At 39.4% G+C, this 16,275-nt stretch overlaps 1 protein-coding gene across 5 annotated transcripts in view; it reads right to left on the minus strand.

The window, feature by feature from the left end:
• Window positions 1-4,108: 4,108 nt before the first annotated feature.
• KCNJ16 (potassium inwardly rectifying channel subfamily J member 16) overlaps window positions 4,109-16,275 on the minus strand; it is a 58,843-nt gene continuing 46,676 nt past the window's right edge. For 4 of the 5 annotated variants that reach the window (XM_012453816.3, XM_012453813.3, XM_064369202.1 and 1 more), the window contains one exon: window positions 4,109-7,737. In XM_012453816.3, coding sequence (XP_012309239.1) covers window positions 6,387-7,643 — 1,257 coding nt within the window. In that variant the 5' untranslated portion in view covers window positions 7,644-7,737 and the 3' untranslated portion in view covers window positions 4,109-6,386. Of the gene's footprint in view, window positions 7,738-8,241; window positions 8,910-16,275 lie in introns of those variants that run through there. The other variant, XM_012453814.3, reaches the window with a different exon arrangement.

Below are 16,275 nucleotides of genomic sequence, written 5' to 3' on the forward strand. Positions count from 1 at the left end.
AGGAAACTGAGAATCAGAGACACCAGCTCAGTTGCTCCAGGTGGCACAGTTAATAAGTAGCTGTATCCAGTCCGAGTCTGTGTGATTCCCTCAGGTTAGGCTGTTTTCTTTAGAACCCTCGTTTCAAGAAGGGAGCAAGTTCGTTTAATGGAAACAAACAAACAAAAAAAAACCCCTGCTGCTCCTTGTGTTTGCTTATTCTTTAAGGGTGGCCCTGCCAAAGGACTAAATGTTTCTGCTTCCAAGGTAAAAGGCTTGGTGGCAGTAAATCGGTGTACATAGGTGTGCCTCGCTGTACATTAGCATTTCCCTGAAAAGGTGTGAGCTTTTTGGTTTTAATTCAATCGTTGTTTGTGTACATGTTGGAGAAGTTTATCTTCCTTTATCTTGGCTCTTACCAGCTGCCTCCCACACTTTTTAATTTTTTTGCTTTCCCAGCTTCTCTAAATACTTTGGTGTGTGTGTGTAAGATGGCGTCTCACTCTGTCACCCAGGCTGAAGTGCAGTGGCGCAGTCTCAGCTCACTGCAGCCTCTGCCTCTGGGGTTCCAGTGATTCTCCTCCCGAGTAGCTGGGATTGCAGGTGTGTGTCACCAGGTGTGGCTAATTTTTTGTATTTTTAGTAGAGACGGGATTTCAGCACGTTGGCCAGGCTGATCTTGAACTCCTGACCTCAGGTGATCCACCCACCTCGGCCTCCCAAAATGCTAGGTTTACAGGTGTGAGCCACTGTGCCCGGCCACTTCTCTAAATACTTATTAATCAATAATACTTGTAGAAAATACTGGCTTTCTCTTTAACAAAGGGTCTTGCAATGATCATTTGTGATTACAAGCAATATTTCAACCTTGCGCAGCATCAGGACTGCTCATTGCCCTGGGTCGGTCGTTGGTAATTAAGTTTTCTTCTCTGTCCCTCCCTGTCTATCACTCTTTAGGCACTTAACTCCAGAGTTGGAGGTTTCCTCCTACATAAAAAGGGATCTGATTAAATGAGCTGATGGCCCCCTGATGTCCTAAAAGTCTTTGGTTCTGGAATTGGCAGCAGGAGGAGGCTAGCTCTGTCCTTAACCCAGCCCCTATGACTAGCCTCTCTTCCCTAGGCCAACTAGTGTCAGAAAGAATCAACCAGCAGCACAGTAAATAATTGATCTTCAACATGTGCTTCTAATTCAAATAAAGGGCATTTAACCACAGTGAGTATTGCATGTGACTGAAGTATTTTATGTGGAAATTTGAAGATTTCTGATAACTCGCTGTAAAGAAGTTTTCACAGTGACTAAATCTCCAGGGGCCCTTTCTATTTCGAGTTCAAGTTACTTAGACACTGATTAGAGACCTTTTATAGGCCCTTGTGGTAAATGATAGCAGAGAGAAAAAAAAATTCTTTGGCTATGTAATTTAGCAAGACTTAATCTATTTGTTTGAGTTTTCATCCATTGGGCTTGCTGAAATACTTTAAATAATTAACCTGTTTCTCTGCAGCCTTAAGTGTCCCCAGAGTTTCCATTCCGGGCCTAAGATGAGTGACTACCCAGCACAGATTGCCTTATTTATTTAGAAGACTCTCCATCTCAGTCCACCTGCTTTTTCTTGGGACAGCAGGCAGACCCTAGACATGGTATCCTTTTATGTTACGGTGTTTATAAAGTAGAATAAATCAATGAGACCCAGCAGCAAAAAGCTGTTTATTTTATTCATTTTATTTTTGTTCTTTTCTATTGTCCCTGCTAGGTACTCAGCAACTAAATCTATTGAATTTCAAAACATGTAGAGGTGTCGATGTAAGTCTCAAAACTCTGCACAGAGAATCCTAAGCCACAAGCATGGACATTTCCAAGGAGAGAAGCACAGGGTGGCAGGATGAGGCAAGAGGCTGCTTACTCCAAGCCAAATCTCATGACCCAACCGCACAGTCATAAGAGGAGCGTGTTCAGTTGCTTTAGGAAACCAAGAGCAGTGAAAGAAACACTTGGGAATTTACTGGTAGATAAGGTTTTTCTTATTGAAGAAAAGCTCCAAAGTATGGTTTCTGGGCAGCATTATGTTATGTCTTTTTAGGAAAATGTCCCTTGTAGGGGACCTTACTTGCTGTCTACCCACAGATTTATCTGAACTGAGTCTCGATTACTAGTTTTTGTTTTCAAAGACCTCCTATCTAAGGGAACATTTGCAAAGAATTTACCAAGTACTTCCCTGCTGCATGATCTGTCTGTGTGTTCTGTGTTAACGCCAACTTGCATCTTGCATGTGGAGCCAAAAGCTCTCTTCTCGGGAGTCTGGGTCATACTGCTCCTTTAAAAATGAAAGTGAGACAGAGAGAGAGAGAGGCCACGCTGATTTTGGAATTGAGTCAGGGCTTTGTGATTTATAGAGTACCGCGGGTGAATAGGTGTGGTGTCTAGATATCCACAGGCAAAGCTTACCTTAAAAGACACAGGACTTTGCACATGCCTTGCAGAACATTCAGAACAGAAGAATCAAGGCTTGCAATTGATGAGACTAACAGGTAGAATATATTAAACTGAGTAGAATCTGGTGCCTAATCATTTAAATAAAAGTGGCCCAGAGACTCCACTCAGCACATGTCCTGGCCAACTCAGAAATAATGAAATACAAATATTTAAGGAAAAATCTGGATTCCTTGGTGTGTATCTAAAATCCTCTCAGATATTCTAAGTTGATGCCATTTGGTCTCAGTGAGGGATGGGGGTCTGAGATGACATCAGTGGAGTTTTATTTTTTGCCTAAGTTGTACAGTGCCTGCTTTATCCTGGTTTCTGTGGATTTTAGACCATTAACCCTAGTGACAGTCCCAAATAAAACACAGAATGTAATTATGCTGAGGGGGGAAGAAAGAAGCAAAAGAGCAGCAGGCCTGGTCAATCCTTTCAACAAAGTCACTTCACCACCAGCGCCTCAGAGGGATTTCCAGGCCAAAAGCAATAACTTTGTGTTTGTCTTACAATAGTGGCATTTCGTCAACTCCTTTGCAAGTATGCTGTTTCCACAGTCACCGATTCTGTCAACTGTCACAGACAAGCACGAGTTGGACCTAGGTTGTGTATCTTTTTTTTTTTTCTTACTATCCTGGCTTCGTGGATAATTTCCCTTAGATGTATTGCTCACTGTGTCAATTAGAAATCATGTTTATTTTCACTCTTGGAAAAGACATCTGGACATATGCAATCTAGGGCTGCAGCCTTTCCAATACTTTCTGTTTTCCCTTGTAGGGGTTATCCTTGATTTGCATTCTTACAAGGTGGCTTCAAGAGCATAAGCTACCAAGTTAGAGGTCCAGATGGAGAGAAGGGTGAGCAGGGGGAGTAAAGGGGCTCGTGCCAGCCAAGTCAGCTTAAAAGCTTTCATAAAAGCCACACCCAACGATTCCTGCTAACATCTCATGTGGCAGAACTATACCAGTTAACCCTATCCTCCAGCAACTTCCATTGGGACTGGAAATACAGCTGTTTTTCTGTTTGTTTGTTTTTTTTTTACCTGAGTACATTGTTTTCCCTTTAGGAATTTGTTAGGGAAAAGAAGATAATTGGAGAGTCGATCAAATGGAAATTAAAAATATCCACCTGACTATGTTATTGTGGGGATTAAATTGCTGCAGAAATCACTTGATAATACTCACTAATCTGGTGGCACATGAAAATAATATTTTCTTCTGTCTCTCTAGTCTTATTCACTTCTCCAGGGCCCTGTTCAGAAACTGTAACACATAGTGGAGCAATATCTTGATGCCACAATTTGGTTTTTTATCTAATTAACTTCATTTAATACTTTCATTTTGAGGGAAAAGGTAGATGGCCTAAGAAAAAATACTCAACCTACTTCTCATTATTTGCAGGGCATTTGAAACTAGAATTGCCATTTAACATAGAACCTTCTTGTGATACTTACAGAAGCAACTGATCTTTATTTCAGATACACCTGTTCTCCACACTGTTAAAAAAAAAAAACCCACAAAAATGCTTTACAATGCTGCCTGTGTTCTATTTATATGAAGAAGCGTTCTTATTTTTGGTGTACTATGCCCAATGCTGACCACATCAGCAAAGAGAACTTATACCAGAGAAAATAGGTATGTGCACACACTTTTTGCATTATTTTAAGATCTTTATTATTAAGTAACTCATTGCAGGTATCAAAGTATATTATAAAATTACGCAGAAAATTAGAGATAAATATTACATAGAAACGCTGACTTTACATTCTCTTCCAAGTACAAGCGTTTGAGTATAGAGGCTCATAGCACAACGAAATGTATTTCACGGGACATTGATGCCCCTATTCTGATATTGACAAGGCAAACGTCAGTGGTAGCAGAGTCAACAAAGCAAAGTGAAATGAAACTAGATGTAGGTAAAACAGACTAAAAAAGTTTTAAAGCATTTTTGTTTATTGTCTTGATGGCTGTTTTCTACTTACAATATTGCAGTACTCTTATTTAGCCAAGTAATTGCTGCTGTAAAATCCAAATCTACAGTGTGCGTAATTTTTTAAATGGAGTTTACATTCCTCAAACAAGACTAAAAACGGTCATTACTTGGGTCTCTAATATTAAGCTTCAGAAGAGTTTTACAACTTTTGACCTGAACAAATCTCTTATCCATAAAACAAGAGGAATAAAAGATTGCACATGTGCATTTAAAAAGTAACTTTATTACTCCCAGGCCAAAAAAAAACAGAGGGAAAGGAAGGAAAAAGGGAAGGATGAGGGGAGGAGGGAAGGAGGGAAGAAAGGAAGGAAAAACAAAAGAAAACAAAAACAAAACAGAAAAGAAAACAGAAAAGCACTCTACATACCTATACCTGTGTATTTTACTTTTATTTATAATCTTGAACTGTCATTCATTTCATTTACTTGTGTGTTTTAATTTAAATGGAGAGAGAGAAAAAGAAGTATTTTCCAGAAAAAGCAAAAACTGTGTGTATGTGTCTGTGTGCGTGTACTTAAATAAAATAAACAAATAAAAACTGTGGCACATACTTATTGCCAGTGCAGCAACAACGTAAAACAGAAACAAAATACAAATAATTCTGAACGTTCCTAAATATACCTAATATCTGTTTGATTTATAAAGTTTAAAGTGACTCTTTACTCATAGGCCAGTGGATGTGGGCTTAAAGTAATCATGATTAACATCTTTTAATGTGAAAATAGAGTATACAAACTTATGTTCTAAAATTTAAGAAACTTCATTGTACTCAGATTATCCACTTATTGTGCATTAAAATCACTTTAATTAAATTCTATCTCACAAAATCCTTCATGTAAATGGTTGTTCCAAGTTCAATAGAAGAGTTTCTTGCAATCCACAACTCGAGTCACTTGTGTCTTATACGGTAACCAAGACAGGAAGCATACATAACTGCTTATGGGCACAAATGAGTATCTCCCTCTCCACCTTCCCCCCAAAAAGGTTCTATCCTTTATGTAGCAGCCTAAGTTGCAATCTTTTGGGACCAGCAAACTAGCAACAGTTTCTCTCCAAGGGTCTGAGACTGTTTATCACTGCTAACCATCCCCTCACTTCATCTGTATGATCTTGTCCCTTGGTCACGTCCTGGAAGAAAGCAGGACATGAACATAGAAATTCCCCTTCTCAGAGGACCTAGAAAAGTCATGGTTTCCTTGTTTCTGCTCTCCATTTGTTGGAATCAGCCAGGGAATTTAAGAGAGAAATGCTGCTCTAAATACTGTCAACTTTTCTTCTGCCTCATTGGTTAGAGAAAACATAGCTTCTAGCACCCATTGATTACTAACTGGCAAGTGGCAGTGGAATTGGAGGCATGGACAATTTATTACAGCCACTCGCTATGCTTGCTGAAACCAAGACAGTCCAAGAGACAAAGCTGGTGACTTGAACTGGTAAGCTGATTTCACAGTTATGTGTCTCAACATTACAGCTTACTGAATGCATCTTTTGCATATCTTGGTTAGATATACTTTTTATAGGAAATCTTCATAGCATTATCAATGCTGACATATTTAAACATGTATTATTTATGCTGGTTTACTTGTCATTTTATTTTTATTTATTCCAGCCTCCTTCCTGCCTTCATTCCCCATTTTTGAATACTACAGCTCCAACTGAAGATACAAGTATATAAGATAAAAAAGATAAATTTTAATCAATTAGGCTTCTTAATAGCATTCTTAATACAAAATTGGCTAAAGAGAAAAATTTTAATAATTGAGAGCTATGGAATTTTAGATTATCTTTTACCAAGTTTAACTTACTCTACTTACCCAGCATCATTATAAAACATAGCTATAACACGTTTAAAAAAAAGCCACGTTTACAATGACTTGTCTATGGTGACTGGCTGGAAGATAAAATGATCTAGTGGTCGCCTTCATAATCACAATTTAGAACTACATTTGAGATTCTACGGAGATTCTGTTTAAAGTCAGGAGAGCTTTCTGATAAGGCGGTTCCCTATACTCATGTGTGGCAGAAGTGGTGGTTTCCTCAGGGTTTTCACAGCTGCTGACAATGGCAACTGCGCTAAATGACCTTCGTCTTGCCTTGGTGTCTGATGCGCAGGATCCTCGAACTGGCGGTGCTTTTTCTATGTGGAGCTGCTGGTCTTTCCAGTCCAGTTGCTTGGCACTGCAAAAGGGGGCATAGACTTCCACACTTCCTTCAAACTGTAAGCAGTTCACTTTATAATACTTCCTCTTAACTTCCAAGACATCATTAAACCTATGGCCCCAGAGAATTTCTCGGGGAATATAGGAGCTTCTAGATTGGTGAGATGTTCCAGTGGAATCACCAGTGTAGATAAATGTCACCAAAATCTCAAAGTTATCTTTGGCTACTGCTTTGCGGTCAAGGGCATACAGAGGGCTCTCATGGTCAATTTCATGGACGATAGTTACCGGAGTGACCAGGATAATCTGGTCATTGACTAACTTGAGGTCTTTAAATGCCATCATCATCCTCCCTTCACTATCTTCTGTGTAGCGAAGAAGTTGGGCTCTAACTGTTCCTTCTACCACGTGGTTTGGCCGAAAATCACCAATACGCCACATGAGACAAAGCTTCCCATCCCTCATGCCTATAAGTGCAAAGTAGCTGAAACGAATGGTTTGGGCTCTCTTTCGAGCAGTTGCCATTTTGGCCAAGGCAGCTCCAATGATAAAGGTGTTTATGATGCAACTTAAGATGGACTGGAGGATCACCATGAGCACTGCCACAGAGCATTCTTCAGTAACACAGCGATAACCGTATCCTATGGTGGTTTGTGTCTCAAGGGAGAACAAAAAGGCCCCTGTGAAAGAATGGACGTTGTCAACGCAAGGTGTGATGTCTGGATCATTTAATAGATCACCATGATGAAGGGCTATTAGCCAAAAGACAGAGCCAAATATCAACCAGGAGAGAATATAAGATAAAGAAAATATCACAAACATATGGCGCCACTTGGTGTCCACAAGAGTGGTGAAAATGTCGACCACGTAGCTTCCCCATTCTCCAAATATGTGCTTGAAGTAGACATTGCAGCTGCCATCTTTGTGAAGCAATCGTCTTCTCGCTCTTCTCTTCTCAGCTATAATGTGCTCTGGTGGGTAGCCTGGGTATTTTGCATCCACATTTACGATATGATAGCTGCTACCGTAATAGCTCATTCTTTCCTGTGTTCTTAGAGTATCCAGGTAAGTTTTCTGGTAGTAAGAATTCTAGACGTTTTGCTATTTCTTGGTTTGAGTTTTCAGTGAAAACCTAAAAAAATAACAACAACAACAACAAAAAAAAAACACACACTTTTTAGCTTTCAATTTCCATCTTTATAGCAACTGGCCAAATTTGGAGCAGTGTCGTATCATCTTAAATAGCTAAGACTTCATCTGAACATTAGTGGCACAATATTGATTACTCATTTCAGTTTAGAATTCAACCAGTCATTATAGAGACAAATATGCAATTAGAGAAAATAACATTTTTAGATATGAATAAGGCTTGGGTAAACACTGTGATTATCCCAAATGATGCCTCACCAACTTTTCTGACCTACTTCATTTTTATAAACTCTTCTTGCATGAGGGCATTTAGAAAACAAAGTAATTGCTAATATAAAAATACAATTCAGACATGTATCTATCAGTCATAAGCTTCCTGTTTAAGTCAGATGGTTGTTCCTTAGAAGAAGGATGCAATAAAGAGTTTCTACTTTCATATCATAATGTAACTTTTTCATACTCATTACTGTAATAGGTAACCCCTCACCTTCAGCACCTGGTGCTTCCTCTGTCTTCCATGGAGGCTTTTCTTCCTTGTGTATTTCCCAGGACAAACAGAACTGACAGGGGCACTACTTCACATTAAACTCATTTTCCCCTAGCTCCACCTTTACTCTTGAAAGAAAGAAAGAAAAAAGGCATCTTTCTTAACCTCTGTGGAGCTAAAACCACTCCCAGGTAAGCTTTCAGAAAGGTGTAAAATTGCTTCTGCCTTTGTCTCATAACATCCATCCTTTTCTTTTTTCTTTTTTGGACACTGGCAGCTCTTCTCTTTCCCTCTGAATAGAAACCCGAAAATTTGCCAAAGTTGCTAATCTCATTTCCCTCTTAAAGGGAGCACGCTACAGTTGAACCCTCTCTCTGGCTGTTCAGTGTTTTCCTGATGCTTTCACAGACATCCTTAGGCAAAATAATGTTTGTACCTCCAAATTCAGTCTTGAAAAGATCAAGGCAGAACATGCAGCCCTTATCATTTTTAGCATCCGTGGCACAATAGGCCAATGGATTTCCCAGCTCAAATCTGAAAGTGAAATTTAAAGCTGCAACATCAAAATCATCTTGACTTACTTCTATGCAAAACAAATAAAAATGGAAGTACTGTAACCAATTTTAATAGCTCAGTAACTATTAGAATATGTGTTTTACACATTCTACCTGTGCTAGATGGGATAAAGGGAGTATAACAGAGGGAGTTTAGGGAATCCTACCTCTCTACTACATAGAAAATGCAGTATGGATAAATACTATTCCTGACATAAAGGCCCCTTGGAACCAACCAGGGAAATTCATCACTAAATACGTATTCAGCACCTTCTCTGCTACAGAAGGACAGAAAGAGTTAACTTCTCTCCAGTGAAAAAGAATCATTTTTCTTTTCCTCCAGGGATCAGGCCCACTTTACAATAAACTCTTTGTTTAATGCACCCACCACTTTAAGGATGGACTCCGCTTAAAGCCAGAAACTCCTCTAAAGCATGTATGGATTTCACTCTGTCCTCTACCTACCTATCGGCCACTTCATTCACTCATCTCCAGATCTGTTCTGAGTAGTTATATCCTCTCCTTTGTCAGCATTTCAACCAGGTTTTGGGAAAGCCAGTTGTATAATTTCAGGATGTGACCAGCGAAAATGCTTACTGGAAGGTTGAATGTAAGATATTTCCACAAATTTTGTCCATAACAGCCACCATACCCTGGAGGTTTCTATCTGACTGATTTGTCATTGAACAATATTTTACAAATAAGAACCTGTTATAGGGTTCTCAGTGTCCACTCTCTCAACTGGTCATAGGAGGCATGAGAGCGGGATGAAGTATAATCGAAGGTCCATATAATTTCAAATTAAAAAGCAGATATGGAGATAGAATTGTTTTCTTGTTAAATGTGTCCAATCTATTTCCTTCAAGGGAACTACACACATGATGGGAGTCTGAGAGTTAGAAAGCACTGTTCATAAATCAAGAGCTACTGTGGGACTCTGCTCTTTTCTGCTGCCAAAAGAAAAAAAAAAGGTTTTATTTGAAATGGCATTCAGTTGGCATCATTTTGAATTCCAGGGGTACTAGCAACTGTTATAAATAAGACTCTTTCAAAACACCTTCCAAAGTGAATGAGTTTTCAATTAATACAAGTTACAAGTGAGCAAATTTGAATGTGTTGGAAATTTATTGCTGAATAATGTAACAATTTGAGAGATACAAGTTACAACTAAAAATTCGGCCCCAAACTCACCGTGTTTCCTGATGTGGTTCACTATTGTGATCATTAATTTCAACTTACCCAAAGCAAGCATTGAGATTCTGTTTAGGTCTATACACTTTGCTCATCCATTTCTTGAATCTCCAACCATATAAATAATGCATTTTTAAAAAGCCAGTTTTCTTTAGGCTAAATGATAAATTGTAACCAAATGAATCATATTCAGTCTGACCCATTTCTCAGCCTACCCAATGAGCAAAGAAGTTTATGGAGGCCTTTTTTGTCACATGGACTAGACAAAATGTCTATTACTCTCTTATATAGTATGTTGTGTTAATTTGAGCACTTTTCCAACTGTTTACCGTTAAATAATAGAGACTAGCACTTGTTGATTGGCTGGAATTTTATATTTAACATTTGTGTTTCGTAGGATTAAAACTCAGCCTTAAAAATGCTTCAATCCTTACATAATTTTCTTGTCACCATCAATTCTACAATGAGAAAGCATTTGCAATGTTCCTACTTCTGTAATTTTTTGCATATTGCTCCCTAGAAACTGATGGCAGCTATTTCATTGGTTTAAGCATTTATTTTTAATTGCAAATGGAAATTATTATCAGCTATCATTACAAAACTGTAGGATATAAGTTCAAAAGAAAACACTGAATCAGGTAAGGTCTATTCTGCCAGATAAGAATGACAAATGTAGTAAAAGCACAGCCATTTCTTTGCTTAGAAATGACATAGAGTTCTTTTATAGATGAGGCCGGAGAAGAGGCAATGTAGTCAGAATGGTGAAGCATTTCCTTAGAATGCCATCCATGTTTATTAAATGCCCACAGACACTGAGGAAAGCAATGAGAGACTCCCTGATTTACTTCATCCCATGAGGAGGACTGAGCGGGGGTGGGGGGAAGTTAGAAGGGTCGGTAACTCCAACCCTGATACCCATTTTTCTCATATCTTACTCACTGTATTAAGTTCAGACACAGAAACATTTCTTAATCTACTGTGACCAGTAGAATACTTTTAAACTTCAGCTTTCTAAATCTTAGTATGCATTTAAGGAGAAACTTTAAATGATTTAGCACATTTCAAATAAGCTATAAACACAGCAAGGAACATTCTCAACAAAACATATGCACATCCTGTTTATTTGTCCCTGTTTCCAATACACAAAAGCATCTCAATTGGACTTATCAATTTTGAAGCCATTCCTCTGCCATTTTGGCACCTCCTCTATAATTCAGCAACTTACCAGGTAAACTCCTCTTGTAGATTGCTCTTCAAGATAAGTTTTTCATTAGCATATCGAGGGTCCAACACAGTGGTTAAGACACTGATGATAAAACTGGATCTTTTCTCTAGCATCTACTTAACACAATACATTAATATGAATTGTCTGCTTTGTATACTTTGAGATGCACCACAAAAAAGGTATAATGTTTCTTCAAAAAATCCAATTCTGAATGTTTGTGGTCTTTGAGATTAACAAGTGCCTTCTTGACTATGTAAAGGACCTGAAGTAGTTAACACATGAAGTCATCAGTGCTCAAGTTACTTTTCTGACAACTATTAGATGAGATAAGTTTTGGTGGAAATTTGAGAGCTGATGGAGTAGAGAGTAGAAGAGATGGCCTAATTCTGTATGCAGGTCTTTGCCTTTGAAGACAGGCTTACTTAGGTGGAGTTCTCAGGGGGGAGGAGGAGACAGGGAAGGATAGGACCCAGAGTAGCTGAAGAGTAGGCCAGTGAAAAAGGTGCAGTTGGATGGTACATTTGGGTGGGCTTTTGGTGCTGCGGAGCAAAGAGAGAGAGAATTATTAAGAGTTAGGACAACACCTGGCCAAATTAGGCTATGTTGCTATTTTGCTCAAAACCTGTTTTACAACTTCTTGCCATGGAATTATGCAGGAGCCTGAGGCCTGAAATCTTCCTAAGGCTGACTGGGAATTCTTTCTTGTGTGAGATCCAAGAACCCTCTATTGGGGTCTGGATCAGGACCCTTTTCCAGTAATACCCATGAGAACTCAGTTTCTTCCTCTGTAGAATATCAGAACACTTGTTTTCACTCTCAAAGGATGCTCCTCTAGCAGGACACTATGGCAGAGAGCATATAGTTCCCAATACATATTTCTATCTAAGCTCAGGAATTTTGAAACAAGGTCTTTCTCTGTCACCTAAGCTGGAGTACAGGCATGATCAGAACTCACTGCATCCTCAATCTCCTTGGCTCAAGCCATCTTCCTGCCTCAGCTTTCCAACTAAGTAGCTGAGACTATAGATGTGTGCCACTATGCCTGGATAATTTTTTATTTATTTTTAGAGACAGGGTCCCACTGCATTGACCAGGCTGGTCTTGAACTCCTGAACTCAAGCAATCCTCTGGCCTCAGCCTCCCATAGTGTTGGGATTACAGATGTGAGCCACTATGACCAGCCAAATTTCCTTTCTTTTTTACAACCATCCCTACATGGGAGATCCCCTGCTCCTTGTTGTCAACACAAATACCTGAAAACACCACACACACACACACATACACACACACACACACTCATATACACACACACAAATCTATCCAACTCAATTTCAACATTTTATTACTATTTATACCTTTACTATGTATTACTTTAGGAACAAGACTAAAGGAGACAGGAATGACAAGCTTGGCAAAGTCAACAGGTTAAAGAAATCACAAGGTGATTATCATGCTTATTCTTTGTCTTAAATTGTGTGTACATGTTTTACTAAGATGGTTCTGCAACTTTCTCTTATTCTTATCTTGAAAATCAGGCCCATCCCTGTCTTGGTTGGATGTTAGCCCAAATTGCTTAGATTTTTACCTTGATCTGGGTCTGGGTTGGCAAAGAAGTCAGCTAACATGAGATCCGATGTCCCTTTAAAAGACCACTGTTCAGTCTCTTTTCATTGTATAAAGAAAGCAATTCCCCCAACAGTCTCTAAATTCCCCATGGGAGTATTTGCTACCATTATTTTCATTCTTGTTTTCTTTTATTATTTTTTTATTTTTCACATTTTTTTTTTTAAGGTGCGGTTTCACCCTGATGGCCAGGCTGGTCTTGAACTCCTGACCTCAGGTGATCCAACCACTTAGGCCTCCCAAAGTGCTAGGATTACAGGCGTGAGCCACTGTGCCCAGCCTCTCATTTTCTTTTAATTCTTTTTTTTAAAAAACAAACAAACAAACAAAAAAAACTGAGTTCATTTGGGAGGCCGAAGTGGGTGGATCATGAGGTCAAGAGATCGAGACCATCCTGGCCAACATGGTGAAACCCCATCTCTACTAAAAATACAAAAATTAGCTGGGCGTGGTGGCATGCACCTGTAGTCCCAGCTACTCGGGAGGCTAAGGCAGGAGAATTGCTTGAACCCAGGAGGTGGAGGTTGTGGTGAGCCGAGATTGCGCCACTGAACTCCAGCCTGGAGACAGAGCGAGACTCCGTCTCAAAAAAAAAAAAAAAACAGCTCCTACTATGTGACAGACCCACCCACTCTTAGGCACGGAAAACAGAATTGCAGTATGTTGGAGTTTACATTAAAGAGGCGAGTATCAACAAACATGAAAACAATACAAACAAACAATCTCTGATAGTAAATAACTACCATCCAGGACACAAAACAAAGCACTACTATGGAGAAGGGCCTGGGGCAAGAAGGGAGGTTACTATTGAGTTTGGCCCAAGGCTTGACATTCAAGTTCAGAGTGAGCTCTTCATTCCTACCCTTAGGTTAAAATACTCGTAACTCAGACCTTGCTCCCTATCTTATTTTGTTTGTTTGAGATACAGTCACTATCTTGTTGTTAAGGCTTTCACTATTTATAGGTGTAATTTGGCTGCAGCCTCCCTCTTTCTAAGCTAATCTTAAGACCTGGTTCTCATAAGAAGTTATCATTACAGGAACGCATCTGCATTTTATCATTGAATGCAGGCTTTCCGATCTCTCACCTGGCTTCACCTGGTTTACATAACAGCCTTTCAACTCATTTATTGCCTCTCTCATCCAGAGTGATCATTTCTAAACCTGAAATGTAAGAATCTCTCCTCATGTTACCATGGGTACAGTCCAAGCTCCTGAATGTGGTCTCACAGCAGAACAGCCAAAGGGCAGGAATATGAAGATCAAAGACTTGGATTCTCATTATTTCTTTGCCACGTCTTAGCTGCATGGAATCCGCATCTGTAGGCCTCATTGTATTTATTTAAATCATGGGGACAATAGTTGATTTATCTCAAAATGTTTTTGTGAGGAATAAATGACATAAAATGAAAGCGGTAATAGCTAGCACCTGGGAAGTGCTCTTTTATTTACAGTCATCCTTACCCCTTAACTTCAATAAATCTCTCTCCTCTGATAGCTTTTCATACAAGGCCTTATCTAGTCAGGGAGGGCTGCATGTCCAAGCTATAATCTGAAAGAGGAAGAGGAATTAACTCAATAAGAGGAAACAAAACTGTTTCCTAGGCAGAGAAAACACTATTTACAAAGACTCAGTGACTCAAAGGTACATAAAGCATACTTTCCAAAGACATGAATGTGGGCAGGAGTTGAGATAGGGGAGAATTGAGGCTAGAAAGAGAGACAGAGCCAGAGTATACGATATCTCATAGGTAAAGCTTTGGGTCTGTCTCCCAAGAACGGTAAAAGCTATTGAAGTATCTGAACAAAGGGCATCGCATGACAACTTTTGCATTTAAAAAAGATTGTACTGTCTGTCCAGTGGAAGATCCGTTGGGGAAATTGGGCGGTGAACCAGAAAACTATTTCAACGACGAGGTAAGAGATGATCATGGCTGGAATTAGCATGAGGCCAGGGAAGGTGTCAGAAGCCACCTCTCACTACAGTGCTTTCTCACCTTTCATGTGCAGCGGGGCCACATGACCTAGGAGTGGCCAATCAGAACTTCACAAACTAGACTAAATCTTGAGGAAACGATACAGAGGTGCTGACTCCTATTATTTAAGGGAATGGCAGACAGTCAAGAGGCCAGTGGTGAGGTGGTGCACATGTAAGTGTTGAAAGAGGTGCATCACAGCTCCCTAAAAGGTAGGCTTTGAGAAAAGGTTTTTATTGTGCCTTGCCTCTTGTTTCTTCTCAAATCAAATTCTCTCTTCCTATATTTGATATTATAAGAAGCTGCCTGTTATCTTTTCAATAATATTTCCTTCTGCTCGTATTAACCAGGGATAATTTTTGTTGCTTGAACAACAACGAAAACATAAAAATAGGTTAAAATTTAGTTACATGTACCTTTTCAAAAAGTATCCTATATACAAGTATATGGTCTCATCACTCTCCTTTAAATCATCACGCCAACTACCAGCAAACCCTTTAGTTCATTTCTAAGTAGATATTAAATGTATTTAGTTCTCACTGTCGTCAAAACCACTATGTCTTCAGTGGGTCACAGCAACAGCTTCTGAAGAGATCTATTTTTGCCCTTGCTACATATCAATCTATTTTCTTTCTTTCATTATTTCTTTCTTTCTTTTTCTTTTTCTTTCTTTCTTTCTTTTTTTTTTTTTTTTTGAGACAGAGTCTTGCTCTGTCACCCAGGTTGGAGTGCAGTGGAATGATTTTAGCTCACTGCAACCTCTGCCTAATGGATTCAAGGAATTCTCATGCCTCAGCATCCTGAGTAGCTGGAACTACAGTCACGTGCCACCACACTTAGCTAGTGTTTTGTTTGTTTGTTTGTTTGTTTGGTGGAGAAATGTCTAAGCCGTATAGTGTTCACTAGGGGTTTCACCATGTTGTCCAAGCTGGTCTGGACCTCGTGGCCGCAAGTGATCTGCCAGTCTCAGCTTCACAAAGTGCTGGAATTATAGGTGTGAGCCACTGCACCCAGCCCTCCTTTAGAACAAAGTCAAAACATGTCACATTTTGCTTAAAACTTTCCAGTGTCTTCCTATTGCAATTAGAGTAATTTGTATAATTTGTATGGTAAGCAGATTGATACATCTAACCTCTGGCCCACTCTCTAAAGTATTTCTTACGCTCTTCTCACCATTCTGTGATAGGTAGAGATCTTCACTGGATCTTCCTTTTTCACTAACAAACACTGGGGTCAGAAAACTACAGCCTAAGGGCCAAATCTGAGTATTGAGTTGTTTCTGTAAATGAAGTTTTATTGGAATACAGCCAGACCATTGTTTAAGGTCTGTGGCTACATATTGTTCCTGAAAACGTTCAGGAAATGCCACCCCAAAATATGCCACTTTGGTAGCTGATTACCTTAAACCTGGGGTTTCTGTGGGACAACAGATGCAGGTAGAGTCTTTCTCTGGGATCCCCTTATCT

Source organism: Aotus nancymaae, unplaced genomic scaffold (genome assembly GCF_030222135.1).
Source record: "Aotus nancymaae isolate 86718 unplaced genomic scaffold, 86718_ANA_hifiasm-v0.15.2.pri h1tg000089l, whole genome shotgun sequence".
Taxonomy (NCBI): Eukaryota; Metazoa; Chordata; class Mammalia; order Primates; family Aotidae; genus Aotus; species Aotus nancymaae.